The sequence below is a fragment of the Gopherus evgoodei genome, chromosome 7, assembly GCF_007399415.2.
Source record: "Gopherus evgoodei ecotype Sinaloan lineage chromosome 7, rGopEvg1_v1.p, whole genome shotgun sequence".
Classification (NCBI taxonomy): Eukaryota; Metazoa; Chordata; order Testudines; family Testudinidae; genus Gopherus; species Gopherus evgoodei.
Window position 1 is genome coordinate 112318761 of NC_044328.1, and position 22001 is coordinate 112340761.

The 22001-nt window shown below is 44.2% G+C and overlaps 1 protein-coding gene across 1 annotated transcript in view; it reads left to right on the top strand.

Annotated features, from left to right (window-relative positions):
- PLXND1 (plexin D1) overlaps positions 1-22001 on the top strand; it is a 130218-nt gene that overhangs the window by 85250 nt on the left and 22967 nt on the right. The window contains exons 20-27 of the mRNA XM_030569990.1: positions 3842-3956; positions 5018-5125; positions 6047-6159; positions 7583-7690; positions 8662-8792; positions 9730-9928; positions 19243-19389; positions 21652-21808. Of these exons, the coding sequence (XP_030425850.1) occupies positions 3842-3956; positions 5018-5125; positions 6047-6159; positions 7583-7690; positions 8662-8792; positions 9730-9928; positions 19243-19389; positions 21652-21808 (1078 nt within the window). The remainder of the gene's footprint in view (positions 1-3841; positions 3957-5017; positions 5126-6046; positions 6160-7582; positions 7691-8661; positions 8793-9729; positions 9929-19242; positions 19390-21651; positions 21809-22001) is intronic.

A 22001-nucleotide genomic window follows, 5' to 3' on the forward strand; every position in this document is an offset into this window, starting at 1 on the left:
CTAGTCTCAGAGATTAAGAAGAACAATTTTTCACCTTCTTCCTTGTAACAACCTTTTATGTACTTGAAAACTGTTATCACGTCTCTCCTCAGTTTTCTCTTCTCCAGACTAAACAAACCCAGTTTTTTCAATCTTCCTCATAGATCATGTTTTCTAGACTTTTAATCATTTTTGTTTCTCTCCTGTATACTTTCTCCAGTTTGTCCATATCTTTCCTGAAGTGTGGCTCCCAGAACTGGACACAATACTCCAGTTGAGGCCTTAGCAGCAGGGCCTGCTTTAGGAAGTGCGAGGCCCAATTCGAACATTTTCAGCAGGGCCCCGGCAGGGATGACTGAAAAAAAAATGTAAAAAAAAGCCTTTCATTTCTTAGCAGACAGTTCCCTATAAAAAGTTCTGATTTAAGGGATGTGCCACAGTATGTATTTTTTGTACCAATAGGGTTACCATACGTCCGTATTTTAAATTTTAAAAATTCCTCCCAGATGGCAATTTAAGAAGCAAAAAGCCAGACATGTCTGGGAAAATACAGATGTATGTTAACCCTACCTAAAGTTCTTTTTTAAAAAGAGGGCCTGAACTAGAAATGAGCTCCGTTTCACATGTGTGGGTCCCCGCTACTCCCTGGGGGTGTGCTAGGGTGACTAGATGTCCCGATTTTATAGGGACAGTCCCGATTTTTGGGTCTTTTTCTTATATAGGATCCTATTACCCCCACCCCCGTCCCAATTTTTCACACTTGCTGTCTGGTCATCCTAGGGTGTGCACATGTGTGGGTCCCAGCTGCTCCCTGCCCCCCTCATTGAAGCAGGTGTGCAGGATTACTGCCCTGGGAACTGCAGGGCACCAGTGGACATGGGGCTGGCTGGAGGTAGGGTCTGGCTGCAGGCAGGGCAAGAAGTGTGGGCTGGCTGGCTTCAGACAGGGCCACAGTGGGGTGCGGCATAGGTTGGCAGGGCTGGAATCAGAGGAGTGTGAGACTGGCTGACTTCAGGCAGTGGGGTGCGGCAGGGGTTGGCTGGAGACAGGGCAGCGGGTGCAGCAGGGGCTGGCTGTGGGCAGAGGGTGCAGGACTGGCTGCAGGCAGCGGCGGGGCAGTGTGGGTGGGGCTGGTAGGGGCAGGACGGGGGTGCAGGTTGGGGCAGGCAGGGCAAAGGGTGCAGGGCTGGTGAGGGCAGGGGATGCTGCAGGGGCTGGTTGCAGGCAGGGCAGGGGGTGCGGGGCTGGCTGGAGACGGGCTGGCTGCGGGCAGGGCAGGAGGTGCGGGGCTGGCTAGAGACAGGGCAGGCGGTGCGGGACCGGCTGCAGGCAGGGGCTGGTGCGGGCAGGGCGGAGGATGCGGGGCTGGTAAGGGAAGGGGTGCAGCAGGGGCTGGCTGTGGGCAGGGGGTGCAGGTACAGAAGGGGTACAGCCCACCCTGTACGGTAAGTGCCCCCTCCTCCGCCCTCCCCCACGGGGGTAGCAGAAGCAGCCCGGGGCTTGGGGACTATTTAAAGGGCCTGGGGCTCCCCTGCTTCCACCGGCAGAGGCAGCTGGAGCCCCGGCCCTTTAAATAGCCCCCAGAGTCCCCTGCTACTCCAGGGCTCTGGGAGCTATTTAAAAGGCCCAGGGATCCACTGCTTCTACCGCCCCGGCCCTTTAAATAGCCATGGGAGCCCTGGGGAAGCAGCAGGGCTCCAGTGGCTATTTAAAGGGCCAGGGCTGCAGAAACAAGGGGAGCCCCGGACTTTTTAAATAGCCCCCAGAGCCCTGCAGCCCTACCTCAGGGCTCCAGCAGTGGGGCCCTGGTGGCAATTTAAAGGGGCTGGGGCTCCAGCCCCTGCTAGGAGCCCCAGGCCCTTTAAATTGCCCTTGGGGAAGCCGGGCTACCCCGGTACGGTGCACCAGCTCTTGCCAGTACGCCGTACCAGGGCTTGGGCTTCGGCTTGGGCCCAATTCAGGGGAATCGGTGGAATCGATGGAATCGGCCTAAAGCCGGCCCTGCTTATCAGTGCAGAGTAAAGGGGAAGAATTACTTCTCATGTCTTTACAACACTCCTGCAGATAGATCACAGAATTATGCTTGTTTTTTTGCAACAGTGTTACACTGTTGACTCATACATTTAGGTTGTGATCCACTATGACCCCCAGATCCCTTTCTGCAGTACTCCTCTGTAGGCACTCATTTCCAATTTTGTATGTGTGCAATTGATTGTTCCTTGTGGAGTACTTTACATTTGTGCTTATTGAATTTCATCCGATTTATTTCAGACCATTTCTCCATATGGGTTTGTTCAGTGGATCTTCTTAAGATCACTGCATGCCGCCCTCCTCAAGCTCACTTGGTTTTTTGCTGGAGTTTCCTGCTTCTCATTCATTTGGAGAAGTGAAACTCATTTTCCAGAAGTGAAACCATGGTATGAGCCTATGTTTCCTTTCTTGTAAAAATGCTAGTTTTCCGTTTTACCCCGTAAACATTAATGAGTTAAACCCCACAATCCCCCGTGAGGTCAGTGTTTGGCCTCTCCATTATACAAGTGGGGAAACTGAGGCACATGGGGATTGCCCATGGTGTCACAGGAAGTGTGACATATGACCAAGCAGTAGAACCAATGTCTCCTAACTCCCTGTCCTGTGCCACAACCACAAGACAAGCAGCCCCCTCTTAGTACTGATTAGTTATTTTCATTTTTAATTTTATTTTTGTCTCAGTATCTTTCTATTCTCCTTACGCTTCTCTCACTAACTGGCAGCAGTTCTGCATTTATGGCAGGTCTGGGTGGAAAGTACAGTGGAACTGTACCTATTTGACTGGAAGTTCTTCAGGGAAGGACTGCCTTTTATTTTGCACTTATCACAATGCAGTCTTGACCCTGATTCAAGCCTGAGGGCCAGGGGTCAGCAACCTTTCAGAAGTGGTGTGCCAAGTCTTCATTTGTTCAGTCTAATTTAAGGTTTCACGTCCCAGTAATACATTTTAACGTTTTTAGAAGGTCTCTTTCGATAAGTCTGTAATATATAACTAAACTATTGTATGTAAAGTAAGGAAGGTTTTTTAAATGTTTAAGAAGCTTCATTTAAAATCAAATTAAAATGCAGAGCCCCCTGGACCAGTGGCCAGCACCTGGGCAGCATGAGTGCCACTGAAAATCAACTCACATGCTGCCTTTGGCACCCATGCCATAGGTTGCCTACCCCTGCTGTAGGGCACTACCACAATATAAATGATAACTAATGCAGATGAGGATGTTGGGTGTTGGCCTCATGAGCAGAAGCCTCTTTAATAAGGCTGGTCTATTGTGTAGGTTTCACTGTATAAAGTGAATGGGTTTGTGCGTCTTAGCCGCATGGACCCCTGCTGGATAGAACCTATCAAATTTTTATAAAACCTAATGGAGCTTCTCCCTGACTGCACTGCATAGTGGTCACTGTCTGTGGAATCCACATGAGTTTTACACCCAATATTGCCTGGTAACCAACAGCCTCAGCGTAACATGTATGTGTCATTGCGAGTTCGCCAAACAGAGGCAGGAGGCCCAAGTCTGCTCTACGTCATGCCCATTTACACCAGTGTGACTCCAGTGACACCACTCCTTTTTCACATTGATGTGTGTGGGAGAAGAATCAGACCTGTTAGGTCACACCCTTTCCACGCACAGAGCACCTGCAGGCCTGGCCATGAAAAGCAGCTCATGGGCCCTGATATTGGACCTGCAATAAGGACTAACGATGTCTGAGCCAGCAAATTGCCGGTTCTATTCTTTTGTTGTGATCTTTTGCCCCCTGTTGCAAGTTCCTTCTGATCTCCTAGTTACTTGTTAACTTACTGAGTGACTTTTTTTTCCTTTGTATTCTTCTCTAGATCCAGGTTGGAAAATTCAACCAGACAATTGCTATCCTGCACCTTGGGGGAGGCGAGACAGCGATCATAGTCTCTATAGTCATCTGCAGTGTCCTGCTGCTTCTGTCTGTCGTAGGTAAGGGAATGGAACATCTCCAAACCACACTGGTCCCTTCAGCTCTGTGACATTGCCTGTACACATGGAAGTTCAGATGATTTACACTCCCAACTTTATTTTATATGAGGATGGGCTCCACCCCAAGCCACACATCCAAAAACTCTGAGATTTGGGGCTGTTTAAAGTCTGAACCCAGATCCAAATTTAGGAAATTTACAACAGGTCAGGACTGAGCCTTGAATTCAAACTCCCCTGAATTGTGGAGTGTCCATAAGCTGGATCTAGAGCTCAGTTTTGTAGTCTGAGCCCTTCTTTAATTTTAAAGCCCCTTTCTCTGTTACACAAATTCTTCACAAAGTTAAATAAAATATAATAATCGAGGGAAGGAAAAAATCAAGAGAGGTAGAATTCAATCATGGAGACCTTACTAACCATAGTAAAGGATGTATATCCGGAGCAGACACAACAAAGTCTGCCAGCCTGGACATCATTCTTGTTGCAAGTTGTTTAAAACAGATCTGTGTCATCTGGCTAGTTCATCTTTACATCACATGCCAAGAATGACTGCAGCAAGAAAAACATTGGGTCACTGAAAATGAAGTGTTTCCAATAAGGATTTCATTTATTTTTAATAGATGTTATTATATACTTTATTTATTAAATAATCTGCTGATCATTGGAAACATATTTCTGGAGGCATAAGAGCGCTGGAGGACACACACGTTACAAAACAGGTGTTAAACCTCTTCACACATATTTTCATTAATCAGATGGAATTTATTAACATACAGTAAGTCTGGTAATGTATGTAATGTGCAGGCCTAAATTTAATATGATAGTCAAGTGATCATTTAATTCTGTCTGGTTTGACTTATTTATAGATAATCAGCAGCTGTATGATCAGATGTGTATTTATTTCATAGTTGTTAAACCAAAAATGAGTATTGTTTTTTCTCTGTGAAGATGTACTTTCACAGTGTGTGTTCTGCTGACCTAAACTACTCTCTATTCCCAGTTTCAATTTCCTACAGTATTCTTCTTCACTTCTGGGCCTAACCTTCTAAGCTTTTCTTTCCTAGGCTTGTTTGTGTTCTGCACTAAGAGCCGCAGGGCGGAGCGCTACTGGCAGAAAACCTTGCTCCAAATGGAGGAGATGGAGTCCCAGATCCGAGAGGAAATCCGCAAAGGTCGGTAACTGCCACTGGGGAAGGAGGAGGAGATGGGGGCGGGAGTCAGGAGGCAAAGGAGCTCCGCTCCTGGAATTTCCAGATTTATTTGTCTTTTGCCACAAAACTGAAATTGGACTTGTAAGAACCCAGCAGGGGTGTGTACAAGGAAAGGAGCTCCCTTCATCTTATACTCACACGCACAAAGATAGGGATGCCCAGCCCATTGAGTGATCTGATTGAAACAGCCTCTCTTAGTGCTTTATACTAGTGTTAAAAGCACAGGAGCTACAATCTGAATTTCTGTAGCTTCCTTTCTATTGCCTGAGCTGTGTGGGACTTGTGAGCAAGGTGTACTTCTCAGTGGGAGGAAGCATGGCCTGGTAGTTGAAATACAGACCTGGGAGTCAGGAGATATAGAGCTAGAGTTCTCAGCTCTGCCACAGTCTTGCTGTGTGGCCTTTGGCAAGTCACTTAATCTATGTGCCATCCGTTTCTCTATCTGTAAAGTGGGGATAATGATATGTATGAGATCACAGTAATGTTTATAAAATGCTTTATGAGCCTCAAGTGCAGGGAGCTACAGAAATGCCGCATGCCGCTGCTTGGAGAAACAGTGGACAAGAGCTTCAGGTGCCTTCACTTACTGTCTTCTCAGTCTGTGACTCTCCATAGAAGACATTGGAACCTTTGTGCTATAGACCAAACCCTGCAGGACCTGTGTTTTGGAGGTAGTGGGAGTCTCGCCTCAGTAAGAACTGCAGGGTTTGGTGCATAATGCTGACAGCTAAGCCCCATATACAGTTCATTGCCTCCCAGGGAAAGGGGTATGAGGAGGCAGAGTTGCTGAGTATATTGTATGCAAATACCAGGCTTGTCACTCAGCTGCCCTGGCTGTTAGATTATTTCAGCCCTTTCAGTTTGTGGGTCTCTTTGGATCAGGTTTTGCTGAGCTTCAGACTGACATGACAGACCTGACCAAGGAGTTAAACCGCAGCCAAGGGATCCCATTTCTGGAGTACAAGCACTTCGTGACACGGACGTTCTTCCCCAAAGTAAGACAATCCCACATTTCATGCACACCTAATCACTCAAATTCCTTCTCAACTAAATCATGGCTCTGCCTTCTCCCAGTAAAGGTTTACAGTACAACACAGTTATTCAGCTGCTATCATTTATTTCAGCCTTAATTATCATAAAAACCGTAGCCACAGCACTTCGGGCTATGAAATTGGGTCAGGCTTTGTCAGTACTTGGATGGGAGCCTCCGACTAAGTGGGTATTCACCCACTAAAGCTCATGCTCCGATACGTTTGTTAGTCTATAAGGTGTCACTGAACTCTTTGCCACTTTTATAGATCCAGACTAACATGGTTACCCCTCTGATACTCGCTTTGGTGAGACACTCCCCTCTGAGTCAGTACTGAACCAGTGCACCAGCATGGTGTAACTGGGTGCTGCCATGCTGCTGCAGGTGCTGTCTCTCAGATGAGAAGCAAAACCAGAGTCTTCCCTAGCTGTGCGGTTTGAGACACCCCTACTGGTTCCAGTTGCACCCCACTGTGCCAGGTGGGACTAACTGAGCCCAGGCATGATTCCAGTCCCAGGGGAAGAGACTGAGGTGGTGTCCCACTATCATTCCGTCTGGGGAGGGTCCTGCAGAGGATGTGGACAACTTGTTTCACTGAGATGCCCCTCTGGGCACAAGCAGATAGTGCTCACTGGCCTTAAAATTCCCTTGGCACTTTTTCACAAGTGCAAAAACAATATCCCCAGTGTCCTGGCCCAGTGCCAGTCTGTGTATCTAAATTGCCCCCTCCAGTTTCATATCAGACACGATGCAATCCTTACTTCCAGTCATCAGCTGCTGTGCAGTGTTGCTGTGCACTGTTAAGTAGCTGCCATATTTCACCCCAGAAATAATTACATTTCAGTGACAGAGAGTGAAATGATGATTTTTGTTTGCAAAGGGTTTGTAGCCAATTGCTGTTCATGTTTCTAAGATGTCCACCCCTGGGTGTATCTGGGCACTACACTCTTTAGGATGTAGGCTGCTATGTAAGCTATTTATGTAAGATAAGAATGTAAGATATTTCAGTATATTTCCATTCTGCTTCAAAAGTTACATATGTCTAAACACCCCATAGTGCTCTACCTGGACTTATTCCCATGTAATTCTTTCTCTACCAAGATTCTGTATATGTTATATTAGTCTGTTCATAATCTCCTTATTGTAACAATCTTGTTCTGCTAAGACATCTGCCTACCCCTGACTTTTGTGATGTCTGTTCATTCACAAGGCTCTGGCCAAGTGTTTAAAAGCTCTATTAAAACATACCAAAGTGTTCCTTCCTGATGGGTGGCCTCACAAGCTGATGACATTACTGTTCATGTCTCAAACACTGTTGCCCTCTCTGAGTATGGTGAAGAATCCGATCTTGCTTACCCGTTTCTCTGCATGTCTCTGTTTTATTGCAGTGTTCTTCGCTCTATGAGGAGCGTTACGTTCTGCCTTCCCAGCAGCTCAACTCACAGGTTGGGTGTCAGGTCCAAGAAACTCATCCCTTGCTGTCAGGAGAATGGAAAGTGAGTAACCCGGAGATAAACAACTGCTATTAACTGTCACTACAATAGTCTTAATTTTTTATATCAAAGCTAATGAATAACAAATTTTTCGGTCTGCTGGTGATTCCAGAAAAGGGGGAGGGGCGGAAATTTCAGGTCAAACTGAAAACAATTTTATTTTTTAATTTTCAGCTAATAGAAAAGTCAAGAAAAAAATTCATTTGGGGTCAAGCAAAAAGTGTTTCTAGACTCAAAATGAAACGTTTTGTTTTGATTTTGAGCTTTTTATAATTTTTAAAAAACAAAGTTAAAGGAAATTTTTAAACAAACTGTCATTTTGAATACAAAATCTAAATATTTTGTTTTGTAAATGTTAAACCAAAATGTTTCAAATTTTTCAGAATTTGATTTTCATTGTTTTTCCAACCTAAACAATTCTGCTAAATCAACCTGAATTCATCAAATGTTTTGGTGTCACCAAATTTGCATTTTTTGCCTCCCAAAAAGTTTCAGTTGAAAAATTTCACTCAGCTCAGGCTAATGTCCTTTTTTGTGATACTTAAAAAGTTGTTTGTGTACACCAAACTGCCAGAAAAACAAGGCGTGTGTCAGATGATCAGCTTTTGCTGATGATAGGAGACAAGAGCTGCTGAACTTCTGCTCCATGGCTGCAGAATCACAGCTGGCAAGATCATCCCTAGGCTTTCCTAGTTGAAGGTTTGCCATATTTTCCCAACGTCAATCTACAGTCTATTTGTAAATGAGTTTGAGAGCGACTCCTTCAGGCCCAGATGTAAGTGCGGTTGCTGCACATTTCCCCACAGTCAATTCTTATCTGGATAAGAAACATACATCAGATGGGGCTCAGGGAGAGGGAACTCCAGCCTAGTGTTTTTACACTTGCCAGGCACATCAAAGTGTGTCAGATAAGATGAAGGTTGATAAAGCAATGAACTGTGGCTTTCTCACCCAAGTCCCCACTTTTTCTTTAGATTCCTGAAAATTGCAGGCCCAACATGGAAGAAGGAATTGCGTTATTCTCCACCCTGCTCAACAACAAGCACTTCCTCATCATATTCGTCCATGCACTCGAGCAGCAGAAGGACTTTGCTGTTAGAGACAGGTAAGAACTTCCTGGGGCAAGGGCAGCATTGAAAGCGTCATTGACAGCCAGCCCTGGAGGCTGAAGTCCTGTGTGTACCCACAGAGCTACAGCAATGCCTGCCTAACCCTAACCCAGAAGAAACACTTCCAGGCTCAAAGGGAAATTCAGGCTCCACGGTGTCCCTGGCTTATCTGCTGAACTACCAGAGAGGGTGCCAGTTAGTGGCAGTTTTGGGATATGGACACCTGTCCTACCAGGAACTTAACAGAGATCTATGAACACATTTCACATAGGCCACTGTGCACTGTATTTTGCCGCTGCTGACCTAGATTATACAACCTGGGAGATGAAGGTTCTGTAGTGTGTTGCCAAACCCAAAACCATCTGGGGTCTCTGTAGTTACACCAAAGTTACAAACTGACCAGTCAGCCACATACCTCATTTGGCACCAGAAGTACACAATCAGGCAAACAGCAGAGTCTAAAAAAAGAAACGCAAATACAATACAGTACTGTATTAAACATAAAGGGAAAGCACCATTTTTCTTCTGCATAGTAAAGTTTCAAAGCTGTATTAAGTCAATGTTCAGTTGTAAACTTTTGAAAGAACAACTATTACATTTTGGCCAGAGTTACGAAATGTCAGAGTTACAACCGCCATTCCCAAGGAGTTCGTAACTCTGAAGTTCTACTGTAAAACTGCACCGTTATACAGGGGAGCGCCAAAAAGTACAGTGGTTAGTTTAGTTTTATATGATTTGCATCTCATACCGCTAAAGAGTGGCGTTATCCAACATGAGAACCAGGAGCACTGAAAGAGTTTGAAACTTCAATGCAGTTGAGAGGTGTCATGAAGAAGATCTGGCATATTGCCATGGCCTTGAATTCTTTTGATGCCAATTGACTGTATTGTCTTGTATAATCAAACCTAGAATCATTTATAACTCTTCTTTCAGGTGTAACTTGGCTTCCTTGCTCACCATTGCATTACATGGAAAACTGGAGTACTACACCAGCATCATGAAGGACCTGTTGGTGGATCTCATAGATGCTTCAGCTTCCAAAAACCCTAAGCTTATGCTGAGGAGGACTGAGTCTGTGGTGGAAAAGATGCTCACCAACTGGATGTCCATCTGCATGTACAGCTTTCTCAGAGTAAGAGAAATAAGTATGGATGCTGTTCTAGCTATGAATAGCCCACCTGAGTGTAATATGGGAGACACAGGTCAGCTGGTGATCCAAGTGTCTACAAGTTTGGTTAAACCAAGTCATTGAGATGACTTCTTATAGCCTAGTCACTTGCAGTGGGTGAACCTCAATAGACTCCAAGGTTCAGTTTGAACAGGCAGCCAAAAGTTCCACTGTTTTTCCACTTTTATCTGTGTCTCCGGGCTGGGAATCTCACAAGATCAAATTTTACCTTGAGCTTTCTGGTACGGCTTAGTTTTTCAGGGCCAGAATCACCAGTGGAACAGTTTTTTCACCATACATTGGGAAGGTGTGGAGCAGAGTCATGAGGGAATCATTTTTTTTTAAAAAAAGCTAGTTTGCCAAAATGGTTTGAGTTTTTGACAGAAGTTCCAGTCAATTCTTAGTTTCTTTGAGCCAGTTTTCATGGCCCCATCAATCACTCTTTGATGGTTCAGTGCCTCTCCGTTTTGAATGCAAGGGCACAGAGTACTGAGGAGAAGCCTGTAACACCTGAGGCAAAACATTGTTGAGTTGCTTGTTGATATTCTTAAGCCCAAAGTGTATTTTTCAACCAGAGCCTGTCCTGAGAGGCAGGAGAGGCTGGAGACTTGGATTTCCATCCCTGAAAGCGTTCTTCCCTTCCTGTTGTTAAGGATCTACCCATTGTAATATAAAAAGAACATAACTTCAATATCAGAACACACCAGTGGTCCCTGTGCTCCATGTTCTGTCTTCAGCACTTGCCAATTCCTGATGCTTCAGCGGTAGGATTTTCAGAAGAACTGAGCAATAACCTAACTCTGATCACATGGAAGTAAATGGGACTTTGACTTCAGTGGGAGTCGAGTTAGGCCAATAACTAAAGGTTTTTGAAAAGCACCCCCCCAGATTTCCTCTAATTGTTTAGTAATTATAATTACTGTGTTCACCATGGGATCAGTACTATAATATGCCCATGCATACCATGATTTCTTTCAGTCCTAGCTGATGATCATTTTATGTCCTGAAGCTAGGGTTGCCAACCCTCCAGGATTGTCCTGGAGTCTCCAGGAATTAAAGATTAATCTTTAATTAAAGATTATGTCATGTCATGAAACCACCAGGAATACATCCAACCTAAACTGGCACCCTACCTGAAGCCTGAGGATTGATAGTCTGCATAATTGCAATCAGAAAAAGTACTGGATTGAATAGGGATGGCAGTGCATCAAGATGAGATTATTCCCCTGAAAATCTCTTCTGGTGGTCTTTAGCCAAAACCATGGGAACATTAGTGACTCAACTAGAGAGGCACCAAAGATGAAAAGGTTAGATTCAGCTCCAGATCTGAACTTCACCAAAATTCCAGGTGTTTGGCTCTGAGATTTCAGTCGAGAGTTACTCAGATTTCATAATATTGATAATTGAGGCCATTGTCATTCCTTGTTCATTTCCAAGAGGCTTCAGCCCAAACTGCAAATTTGCTGGACTAATTTTTCAACAGTCCAATTTTTGTGTCCACAGAAGAAACATAGCCTTCTGCATACACACTGCATCTGTCCATACAAATTGGCTCGATGGCTAAATACTGGATTTCCATATACAAATGCTGCCTGCATGAACAAATCAGGGATTTTGACTGCACAAACTTTAGCCATGAAAAACTGTACCTGCAATTTTGTAGTTTGCTTTTGAAAACTTGTCCTAGATAGTTTTCTAACATAGTTCAGTATATGTAAAATATATTGTTGATGATCTCACATACTTGGATGTAAATCAGAAGTTACTCTACTGAAGTCAATGAAGTTACACTGGTGTCATACTGGTGATTCAGACCCATAGTGTAGTTACCTATATTTTGAGTGTCATCATCAATTGTATTATTTTAAATCAGAGAGGCTCAGGGCACAGAATCCAAAGCTGTATCTGGACTAGATTTCAGGGGTTGTTGAGATATAGGTCCCGTATATACATTACCTACTAGCCACTAGGAAATAATTTAGAACAGCTCTTTCATTTGCTGAATTTTGGCCTCTTTTTCCATTCATAAAATCCCTGTGAACAGATTGCTCATTTCTCAGATTTATTTGCCATTCAATGTTATTTAATGACTTTTTCCCCATATTTCTTTACGCTATAGCTTGCTATTCATAATTCAAGCTCATGCTTAGTTGGGATTGGTCAAATAAATCAGATGGTATTGTTTCTGATCGCTGATGGATAAGCTCTTAGCTGATCCATTGGGTTATTGATGTGAATATCCACAGGAAGCAAATCCAACCTGTGCTCAGGCTACTAAAACTCAATGGTACAAATGTTTTCAATAAGTGAACGCTAAAGGAGCAGAAAAAAGACCAATATGAATTTGTTTAAAATGCCAAACAAGTTTGAAAGACATACCCAGGATGTGAAATACACCTCTACCCCAATATAACCAACCCAATATAACACAAATTTGGATATAACACAGTAAAGCAGTGCTCCGGGCAGGTGGGGCTGCACACACCGGTGGATCAAAGCAAGTTCGATATAATGTGGTTTCACCTATAACGCGGTAAGATTTTTGGCTTCCAAGGACAGCATTATATCGAGGTAGAGGTGTATATCACAAATTTAAGGAAATTTGAACTATACCTGTGATTGGTGATGGAAGTCCAGAAATTGTAAAGTGCAAACATTTAGGTTTTTGGTTTTGTGCATATAGTTAAACCATATGCAAAAAATTACTGCTCTCTCCTTTTGGAGAGTGAAGGCCACATGTGAGACTAAGAAAATGTGCCGGTGTCTGATACAACCCAGAGCAACTGCCTAATTTCTTCTGGAAATGGACATTGTGCAAGACAGTTTTCTCAGAAAAAAGCTGAGTTTTATCATATGGGACTTGGGTCTTGGATGGCTTACAAAGGAAATTTAAAGTGCTTGCGGTTCTTAAGTGGCTTGTACGTTCCTGTGTGTCCGGTACAAAGGGTGAGAGAGCTACCAATTGAAACCCGTACGAATTGAGACTACTGATCACACCTTCTGCTCATCAAATGGGACTGGAAGCTTATCTCGAAGATAGTGCTTGGTCCACAGACCCAGCTCTTTGTAATAGGAGAGCCACAGATTGTGATTCATAGATGTTAATATAAAACATGAAGCTGGCTTGTAAATGATTTGTTCCTTCCATCTGCACCCTGGCTTTATCCCAATACAGAGGAAGATAAAAGACAGATGTTATCGGTAGACACATACTGAATGAGGACTGTGATAATGCTATAATTGTGTGGAGCTCTGGGGAGAAGACCTGACCTGGTGGAGTTTGGGGAAAACCTGCAGATAGCAAGAAACTGAAGAGCGAGCTGCTTTGGTTGAAATGGGATGGTACCACCTCATCTGCCCAATAGCAGGGCTGCTGGGGGAGAGGGGGGAAGTGGGGCATTTCTATAGTATTGCAACTTTTTTTAATGGAAGGAGCCCCCGAAATTGCTTTGCCCCAGGCCCCCTGAATCCTCTGGGCGGCCCTGCCCAATAGCCATCCTTTAGCTGCAATATAGCTCTTGGCTATTGGGCAGATGAAGAGAAAGAAAGGCTAGCAAGCCACTGATGCTGTCCAGTCCCTTTACATGTACTATTTAACAATATAAATGTGAAAGATAGCTTCCATTGTCTTCAGCTGAATTTGTGGATGCTCAGCACATCTGAAAAACAGGCAAACCATCTAAGTAGTTATCACAGTTGCTGTACATTTTGTCTATCTGGTGATTAACACCTAAGTGTGACATCTCATTAAAAATGTGGCCCCTCCAGCCACACAGTACCCTTACCCCACACTGTGGCAGCGACTCTGAAGAGCACCACCTAGTGACCCACCAGCACAACTTTCTGCAACATCTAGGTGTCTTAGCCAAGTACTGATCTAGCTTGAACCTATGAAATCTGACAGGGTCACCACCTCACTAGGCTGAATACTGCAGGCCATGTTTAGGAATACTGTACTAGAGGTTTGGTTTAGTCTCAGCTATAACAACAATCAATACCTTGGCCAAGAAGATTTTCAAAGTGCTGAGTGATTTTAGATGCCTCCATTTTTGGGTACCTGACTTGAGATACGTTAAAGGGAGGGCACTCAGCACTTACTGAAAATCAGGCAGCTTTAAGGTGTCTCAAGTTGCGTGTCCAGAATCACTGGTCACTTTTTGGGAGCTTGGCCCTTAAAGTACTCACAAATACAGTACTTTCAAATGCTGCTTATTTAACTTTTCTTTTGAAGCCTCAGATATAACAGCCCACTTGACCACTGAAAACCAGGTATCCATGCCCTAGGACACTTACAAAAAATAAACCTGTTTTGTGTCCGTTTCTCAATCACGGGGACATTGGCATTTAAGAAAGAGAAGGTGGTGCTATGCTAGACGCTTTTTTCCATCTGCATCATGCAGTCTTGAGGCTGGCTTGCGGTGTGTGTATGTTGGTGGTTTGGACGTTCTATGCACTAGCAGAAGCTATTATTTCTTTAAAGGGTTTAATACCTTGGTACCAGTGAGTTCAGTAACGAAGTGAAGGTTTGGGCCTACTTGTGAGAACTGACTTCCAGCATGAAAAGATGAAAAGTGTTGAGTATGCTTCATAACGCAAAAGGCTCTGTGATGAGAAGTAGACTGACCCTTTTGGTTTTCACTCCTTTGGGACAGGCTAACGTAATTCACTTGTGGCTTTGTTCCACCACTTGATCTATGTGGTGTACCTGAACCTATGAAAATAAAAGCTATTGTTCTACTTTTCACCACAGAGTGTTTTCCACTTTCTGAAAAATAAACATTTGTGGTTACAGTGCAACACAGCTTTGTTCTACAGTGTCTTTCTAATCATCTCCCTCCCAGAATGCTTTGCAGTGGGAGACAGAAGTTAGGAGACAGTCAAAGGAAAACAGTGAGTTTCCTGCAGAGATGTGAAAAGAGAGACGAGATGGGGAGATCTAGGGAGTCCATTCTAGGTGGCAGGAGTTCCAAAGGAGAATGCTCCCACCAGGGCCGGCTCCAGCTCTTTTGCAACCCCAAGCAGCAAAGAGGGGGAAAAAAAAAAGCTGTGATCAGCTGCACTTGGGTGGCTGCTCTACAGCACAGCTTCATTCTTCGGCGGCCAGTCCTTCCCTCCAAGAGGGACTGAGGGACCCACAGCTGAAATGCCACCGAAGAGCTGGACGTGCCACCCCTTCGCCTTGGCCGCCGCAAGCAACAGTTTGCTGCACTGGTGCCTGGAGCTGGCCCTGGCTCCCACACCAGCCTTGGCCTGATTGTGGCAAAGGACAGAGGGGAACCCAGAACCGCACAAGTAAACTGTGTAGGGCAGGAATAAAGGAGAGTCTCAGGATCAAATCCTGGCATAACTGAATGCAGATATTCTGAAGTCAGATGAATTTACACCAATGCTGTTTTGGCCCAAAGTCTGAGATTTAAATTACCAGTGATAGACAGACACCTCCATTGTGCACCTAATGTCTGTGAAACAAATGTGCTTCCCTTTACACAGCTGGTCTTTGGTAAAGAAATTTACCAGCCCCCTTGTAGCACTGGGCCATGAGACTTATGTGACGATGGGTCTGTTTTTAGTTCCTGAATTATCCCCATTAATCACAATGTCTATTTGAAACAGCTGCTATAAAAGGCCCCTTACACTGTACAGCGGAAAAATTCCAACTGCTTGTATTTTCCCTCGTAAGTTAACATTACACGGTTTAAACATTTGTTTTATATTAATGTTCTGCCAAACAGCCCATCCATTTGAGTTGCAGCAAAGAAAGATTTGAGAAGTTGTCTGCAAATGGAGAAGAGATCCTTACAAAATTCAGAATGACCATAATCACCAGTAGCCTAAATTTAAGGCAGCACCTCTGTAGTGAGTGGAGTTGTTATTGTGATAAGGGGGAATTCGTCTTGGTAGATTCGGGACATATGATGGCAAAATCACAGGAGGTTTGGATGAAGGTCAGAGAAGTATCTAGAAGTTTGGATGTGTATGGAAAGCTTATCCAAATGATCTGAACTGACTGCAGAACTGAACTGGCGATCTAGATGAAATTATCCGTGTCAGTACTGCATACTTATGATTATACAGGAAATATGAAAGAAGATCCTTTCCCGGGTGTTATTTCAGCACTTTGCTGTCTAGTCCCTGACAGACCCAGGAAATGTGGAGAGTATGTGAAAATGAAAGTTAATGTCACAGTAATTAGCTAGAGATGGACCTGGAATAAAATGTTCAGATCTGGGTCCCGATCCCAATTTCCCCAAAACCTGTAGGGATGGATGGATCTGGGCTTTGGTTCTTTCCATGACACAGATAGGGAGTCAGTACAAAAGTGGAAATCCAAAACAGCATGGGGTGTCTTTAGATCTGGGGGTGGGGGTTGGGGTCCATCTCTAACATAGAGTATCCTCTGTCCTCATATGGCAAGCACTCATTTAGCCTGAAACTTTGGTGGGAACTTCCTAGTACTGGGCACTTGGAATAAACAGGAGTTTTCCATTGTTCTGCTCAAGCATTTTGGAAATGTCTGTAATATGTTCCCAGGAGGACATCTCTAATGACACATCAGCTCATTAATGCGGGAGTAACATGTGAATCCCGTTTGTGCTCTGAATCTTATTTTTTTTCCAAGTCACTTTTGAAATCCAGGCATATAAAAACTAAGCCCCATGCATCATGCGTGGAACAGTTCAAATGATGCCAGCCTTTACTGTGCTTTGTATTACTGTAAAGTTATTTTGGTGCCCAAGGTAATTTTAAGAGCCCATAACACTGCAGTCAGAAAATTTTTTTTAAAGTCTAATTAAAATACATTCCTAACTGGGGAAGGAGGGGAAAATGTGCTTTTTGAAAAAAAATCTATTTTTTCTCCTGAATCAGCACTGATCTTTGCTAGTTCATTTTCTTCCCCCAAAAGTAGCTGAGTCCAACAGCGGTTTTTGACTCATTTCCAAACTGGTTTCCCAGCAATAGTCCAGATTTCCAAATTAGCCATATTATCTTCAGTGCCTGCCTGCCAGCCTCCTTTTCCCATCTTTGAAATTTTCTGTCTGATTAATGTTTTTGCAGATTTCCACAACAGCCCATGGTTTCTGGATTTTAAAGCTTAAGAGCCAATCACAGTAATAGAATCTAACAGGCTGAGCATTGTAGTTTATTTTCTGTGTTATTACTCTTGGATGTTAGACCATGATCTTTTATGCTAAAGCAGAATCTGATATACCATTTCAATTTCTTGGGCCATTCTCCCTCCATGGTATATTCATGTACACAAAAATTTGCCACATGATCAGCTTAACTCAACACACTATAGTAGGTTGGAACCAAGTAGTAAATAGCTAATCTACCAGTAGAACTCTCACACAATAAGCTTTTGCTGGCTTTGGAGGCAGCTTTATGACTAAGATGTAATTTAACTCTAGCTGAGGTTTTTGAAGAGCCTGAGAAGTGGAAGCAAGATATGCAGTCATGATATGTGGACAGAGATGAGTCTTGAACCAGATCGAACCACCTGTCCTAAACTTTGGCGGGAGAGGAGGGTTTGAATCTGAATCAGGATCCAGATGCAGCTTTCATGACTGGCCCTTCTTTCTGTAACAGGCTGAATCTAAATCCAGGGTTCAAGCACCTTCCACCTTTCAGGGGATGGAGTTCAAATCCCAGATCTGAACTGAGCACCTGTGACCATTCCCTATAAATACATGATCACATGCTGTGTAAAACAGAGGAAGTCCTGATTCACAATAGCAATGCCAGCTTTAGGAACACTGAATGCAATGAGGTTAATTTATAGGCCCCCACACAACCCCAAATCATATAATGATGCAGGCAGGTGACATTTGCATGTTCCTGTCGAAACTCTCTCAGCATCAATGTCATCCTCTTGCATGATGGCTATGAATTCTCCTTTCACCAAAGTCCTCTCCATGCCTTCTCATTTTCACATCTCTAGTCAAGCCCTGCAACTTTTCCCAATCCTTAAAAGCACAACCAGTTCCTCCTAAACACCTTTCCCAGTGCACAGCCATGCATTCCTGCATGTGCCTTTAGGATAACTAGCATGTTACCCCCCCATTCAGGAGGAATGTTACAGAAAGTTGTTAAACTTCCACAGCAGCCCCAAGTAAACTTTCCAGCTTCATTAGAAATGTCAGCCTTGGAAAGTTAAAGATATGCACCATGGTACAGATGGTGTATGCCCACCTACACCCATATTGTAGTGTCGTATCATCAACTGTACTGAATGCAGCAGAATCAGAACTGACATCAAACTAATTGCTTTAGCAATTATAAGGCATTTGGAATAGAAGACTCACCAAGTCTTAATTAAGAAGCAGATTGAACAGGCTGTAGCATCTCATGGTTCAGAAATGTCAGAATAATCAGATATCAGTTGTCTTGGGTAGAGTTTCAAATGGCAGGGTTGTGCATATGTGTATGTCTGTGCGTGCATGTGTATATGTGATGCTTAGAAAAACATAAGTGCAATAATTTACACTTGCTTCATTTGGAAGAACTAACACATGAACGTTAGCGTGGATGGGATGTACTCCAGCACTGAAATTTTTTTTAAGGAAATAGATCATCATTCTCTAGTGCATCTGTGTAGCTGGAGTAAATGGATCAGAAATGTTGCTGTAAATATGTTCAGATGAACTGGCTTGAAACTAGCAGGAAGGTATTGCTATTTGTTGTTAGGATACTACTATAATGAACAGGGTTCCATTGTGGTAGGGACTGTACGAATGCATAGTGAAAGTGAGTCCCTGCCCCGCAGAGCTTATATTTGTGCTCAATGTGCTATATTATATACTATTTTGTCAATATATTTTAAACCATATAAATACTGCATTCTGGTTATGAGACATAAAGCCATGTCCCATTTGTGGCAGCACTTCTTGTAGGAGTTAGTCAGCCTGATTTGGGGTATCACATCCTGCCTCTCTAAAATTCCCTCCATGTGACTTCAGCTGGGTGTGACATCCTTCTTCACTTCCTGTCCTAAACTGATGCATTGTGTATTGTTGCCAGGTACTGTTACTGTGAAGTGCAAGAATTCATTGGGAGTTGAGGGTGCTGAGCTCTTTCCAGGGATTTCTCAGCACCTGGCATGGATCAGTCCCTTAAACAGCAGACACTTCCAACTCCAGAGGTGTCTGGGACCTTGCAGGGTGAAATCACTATGTTATCTGGTGCATCTGTGCAGACCCTGTCTTCAAGGACCATGTAGTTTGAAGGATTTAATTTAATTGATTCCTGGTTACCCACTTCCTTTCCTTTTCTTTCCCCAGGAGACAGTCGGAGAGCCCTTCTTCCTGTTGCTCTGTGCTATCAAACAGCAGATCAACAAGGGTTCCATTGATGCCATCACGGGAAAAGCCAGGTATACTCTCAATGAAGAATGGCTGCTGAGAGAGAACATTGAGGCAAAGCCAAGGGTAAGTGAGTCTTGAACCCCTCACGTGATACCATGTCAGGATTCTGCAAAAGCCTGAAAGGCAATTTAAAAATGTTTGACCAAGAAAACTGTAGAGGCTGATGTTTAAAAAGAGATAGCTGTTCAACTGTACTCGCAAAGTATGTGTGTAATTTTGCACCTTCAATTGCATGTGTCATTCCTTTGATCGCACAGTCAGATCAGATTATTGGGTGTGTAAATGATTCACCCTCCTCTGCAAATGCTATTACCCAGTTTGCACATCTAATTGTGATAATCGTGCATGTTAGACATGCAGTGGTGTAGGCACGTTTCATGTGCAGTGGTGACCCTGCCTGTTTCAAAATCAGGCATGCAACAACCTAGACAAGGAACATATTGAACCTGGCTCTTGCAGAGTCCATCTGATTGGCCCAGATCGGGGGTGATGCTAAATAGATAGATATTGTTCTCTGGCAGTCAGAGGATTAAAGAACAAAGAGTGTCTCCTCTTTACAGTTTCTGGCAAGTCAGTGACTTCATTGCCAATGAGAAGTTGCTAGCTATAAAGTTGCAGGTTTAGTATGAAGGCTTTTATACAGGATGATATAGGAATCCTGCTGAAAAGTAATCCTGTAAAATGCCTCTCAGGAATAAGTCAGACAAAAGGTATATTCAAAAAGACTTTGTTACCACCAGTCTGACAGAGAATGCAGGAGACAGGCCTATCCACCCTGGCCCAAATTCTGCGTTTGATATCAGTGGGGGAAACCTGGAGCAGCTCCACTAAAATCAGTGAGGCCACAGATGTACACCAGTGTGACTAAGAGCAGGTTTTGACTCTATGTCCTTAGCTGCATCTCTGCAGGTTACTTTTTCAATTGACCTGTAATTCACTGCTCAGACTAAGGAGGATTAGCAGCAGGACTCTGGCTATTAACTTTCTCAGCAGAGATGGTAATGTCATGAGTTTGAGTGGGGGAGTGTTGCTGACCCTTTGCTTGCAAGTAACAGAAATAAGCCAGAGCAAGGTAGGCAGCTTGAAGCAGAGTGAGTCCTGGATTAGTTCATACTCCCTGCCAAGCCCCCAAATGATGGTAACTGAAGCTGGTTTGAAATCTGGCTGCACATTTCACCTTGAAAAAAAACGACCTGTCATTAGATGCCAGGGGCAAACTTTTCCCTTTGACTCTGCCTATGTATTCACGTATTCCATGCTCTTTGCCATGCATTCTTGGTGTGTATGCTTCCATTGACACATTAGGCTGGGACTTGCAAAGGAGCCAAAAGAAGTTGGGCACCTAACGCCACTGAGCTCCTGTGAAAATTCCAGCTGTAATTGTCAGGCGTGCTTTTAAGTGGCCTGCTGTTAACAGAGATACAAAAACAACACCTATAACAGTGTGGTGCAAAATGGGAGGTGGTGCCGAAGCTCGTTTGAAATCAAGCTGATGGTATTAGGGGGATGAGGGAGAGGCTGGAGCAATTTTGACTGGAAGTGGGATTTGAATTGGAATACTGGATCAGCCCAGCTTGTGTTGGGAGGAGCAGTGTGATTGGATACCCAGAATGTGAGCCGGTGTCGCTCTTCCTTTGACTTCATTGGTAGCTTCACCATGGGGGAGAATAGGATACGCTCCACACTGTCCTGTTCTCCCAGAAGATAGCCGTCACTTTTGCTGTCCTGTGATTGGCTGGTTTTCACTATGTCCTGCACAATGGGCCAATTTACCCCTTCCATAAGGTAGCACAGCTTCATCGACTCCTATGTCACTGCCCCCACTTACCCCAGTACTAAACTTGACCCAACGGCTGATACAACAAAACCTTTATGCAACTGAGAGAGTCCATTCATAGTATTGCAGGAAGTCACAACAATGGGCACTGACTGTCTCCCTTGTCACCAGTCTCAGCAGGACATGAATGGCCATGGAGACTGAACAGCCCTCTCACCCTTAGAGGTGGTCCCTGTGGAGCAGGGCTAAGGCCCTTTAGCAGAGCAGAGTGGGGGAAGCTTGCACTGTTGCTCCTCATGCACCCCTAGCTCTGTGAATAAACAGGGGCCCTCAGTCTCCAGGGCTGTAAATCAGCATCTTTCACCAGCACTGAGACTCAGACAGAGATTCTGTTCAGTGGGATTTGTAGCAGCACGATGCATGGAATGTACCTATAAAAACAGTACGTGCCCTGCAACCTCTTGGTGTCCTTGGGAATCAACAGCCCATTATGGATCATCCCCATCCATTACAGATCACCCCAACTCTAACTCTGCCTCTCCCCACAGAACCTCAATGTGTCCTTCCAAGGCTGCGGCATGGACTCTCTGAGTGTTCGGGTCATGGACACAGATACTCTAAGTCAAGTTAAAGAGAAGATCCTTGAAGCTTTTTGCAAGAATGTCCCATACTCCCAGTGGCCAAGAGTAGAAGATGTTGACCTTGGTAAGGACTCTTTTCCCTTGAGAAATGCCAGTCCTTATTTTAAGGGTGGAGGAGCTCACTGTGTACAGGATGGTGCCCACTGTCAGGCAGAGCAGCTATCAGCTCTTGGCATTGGCCAGTTGGGTGGATAGAGAGGGGGCATACCCAGAGGAAGTAGAGCCCGTTCCAGGGGAACAGCGATCCCTGGGAATGA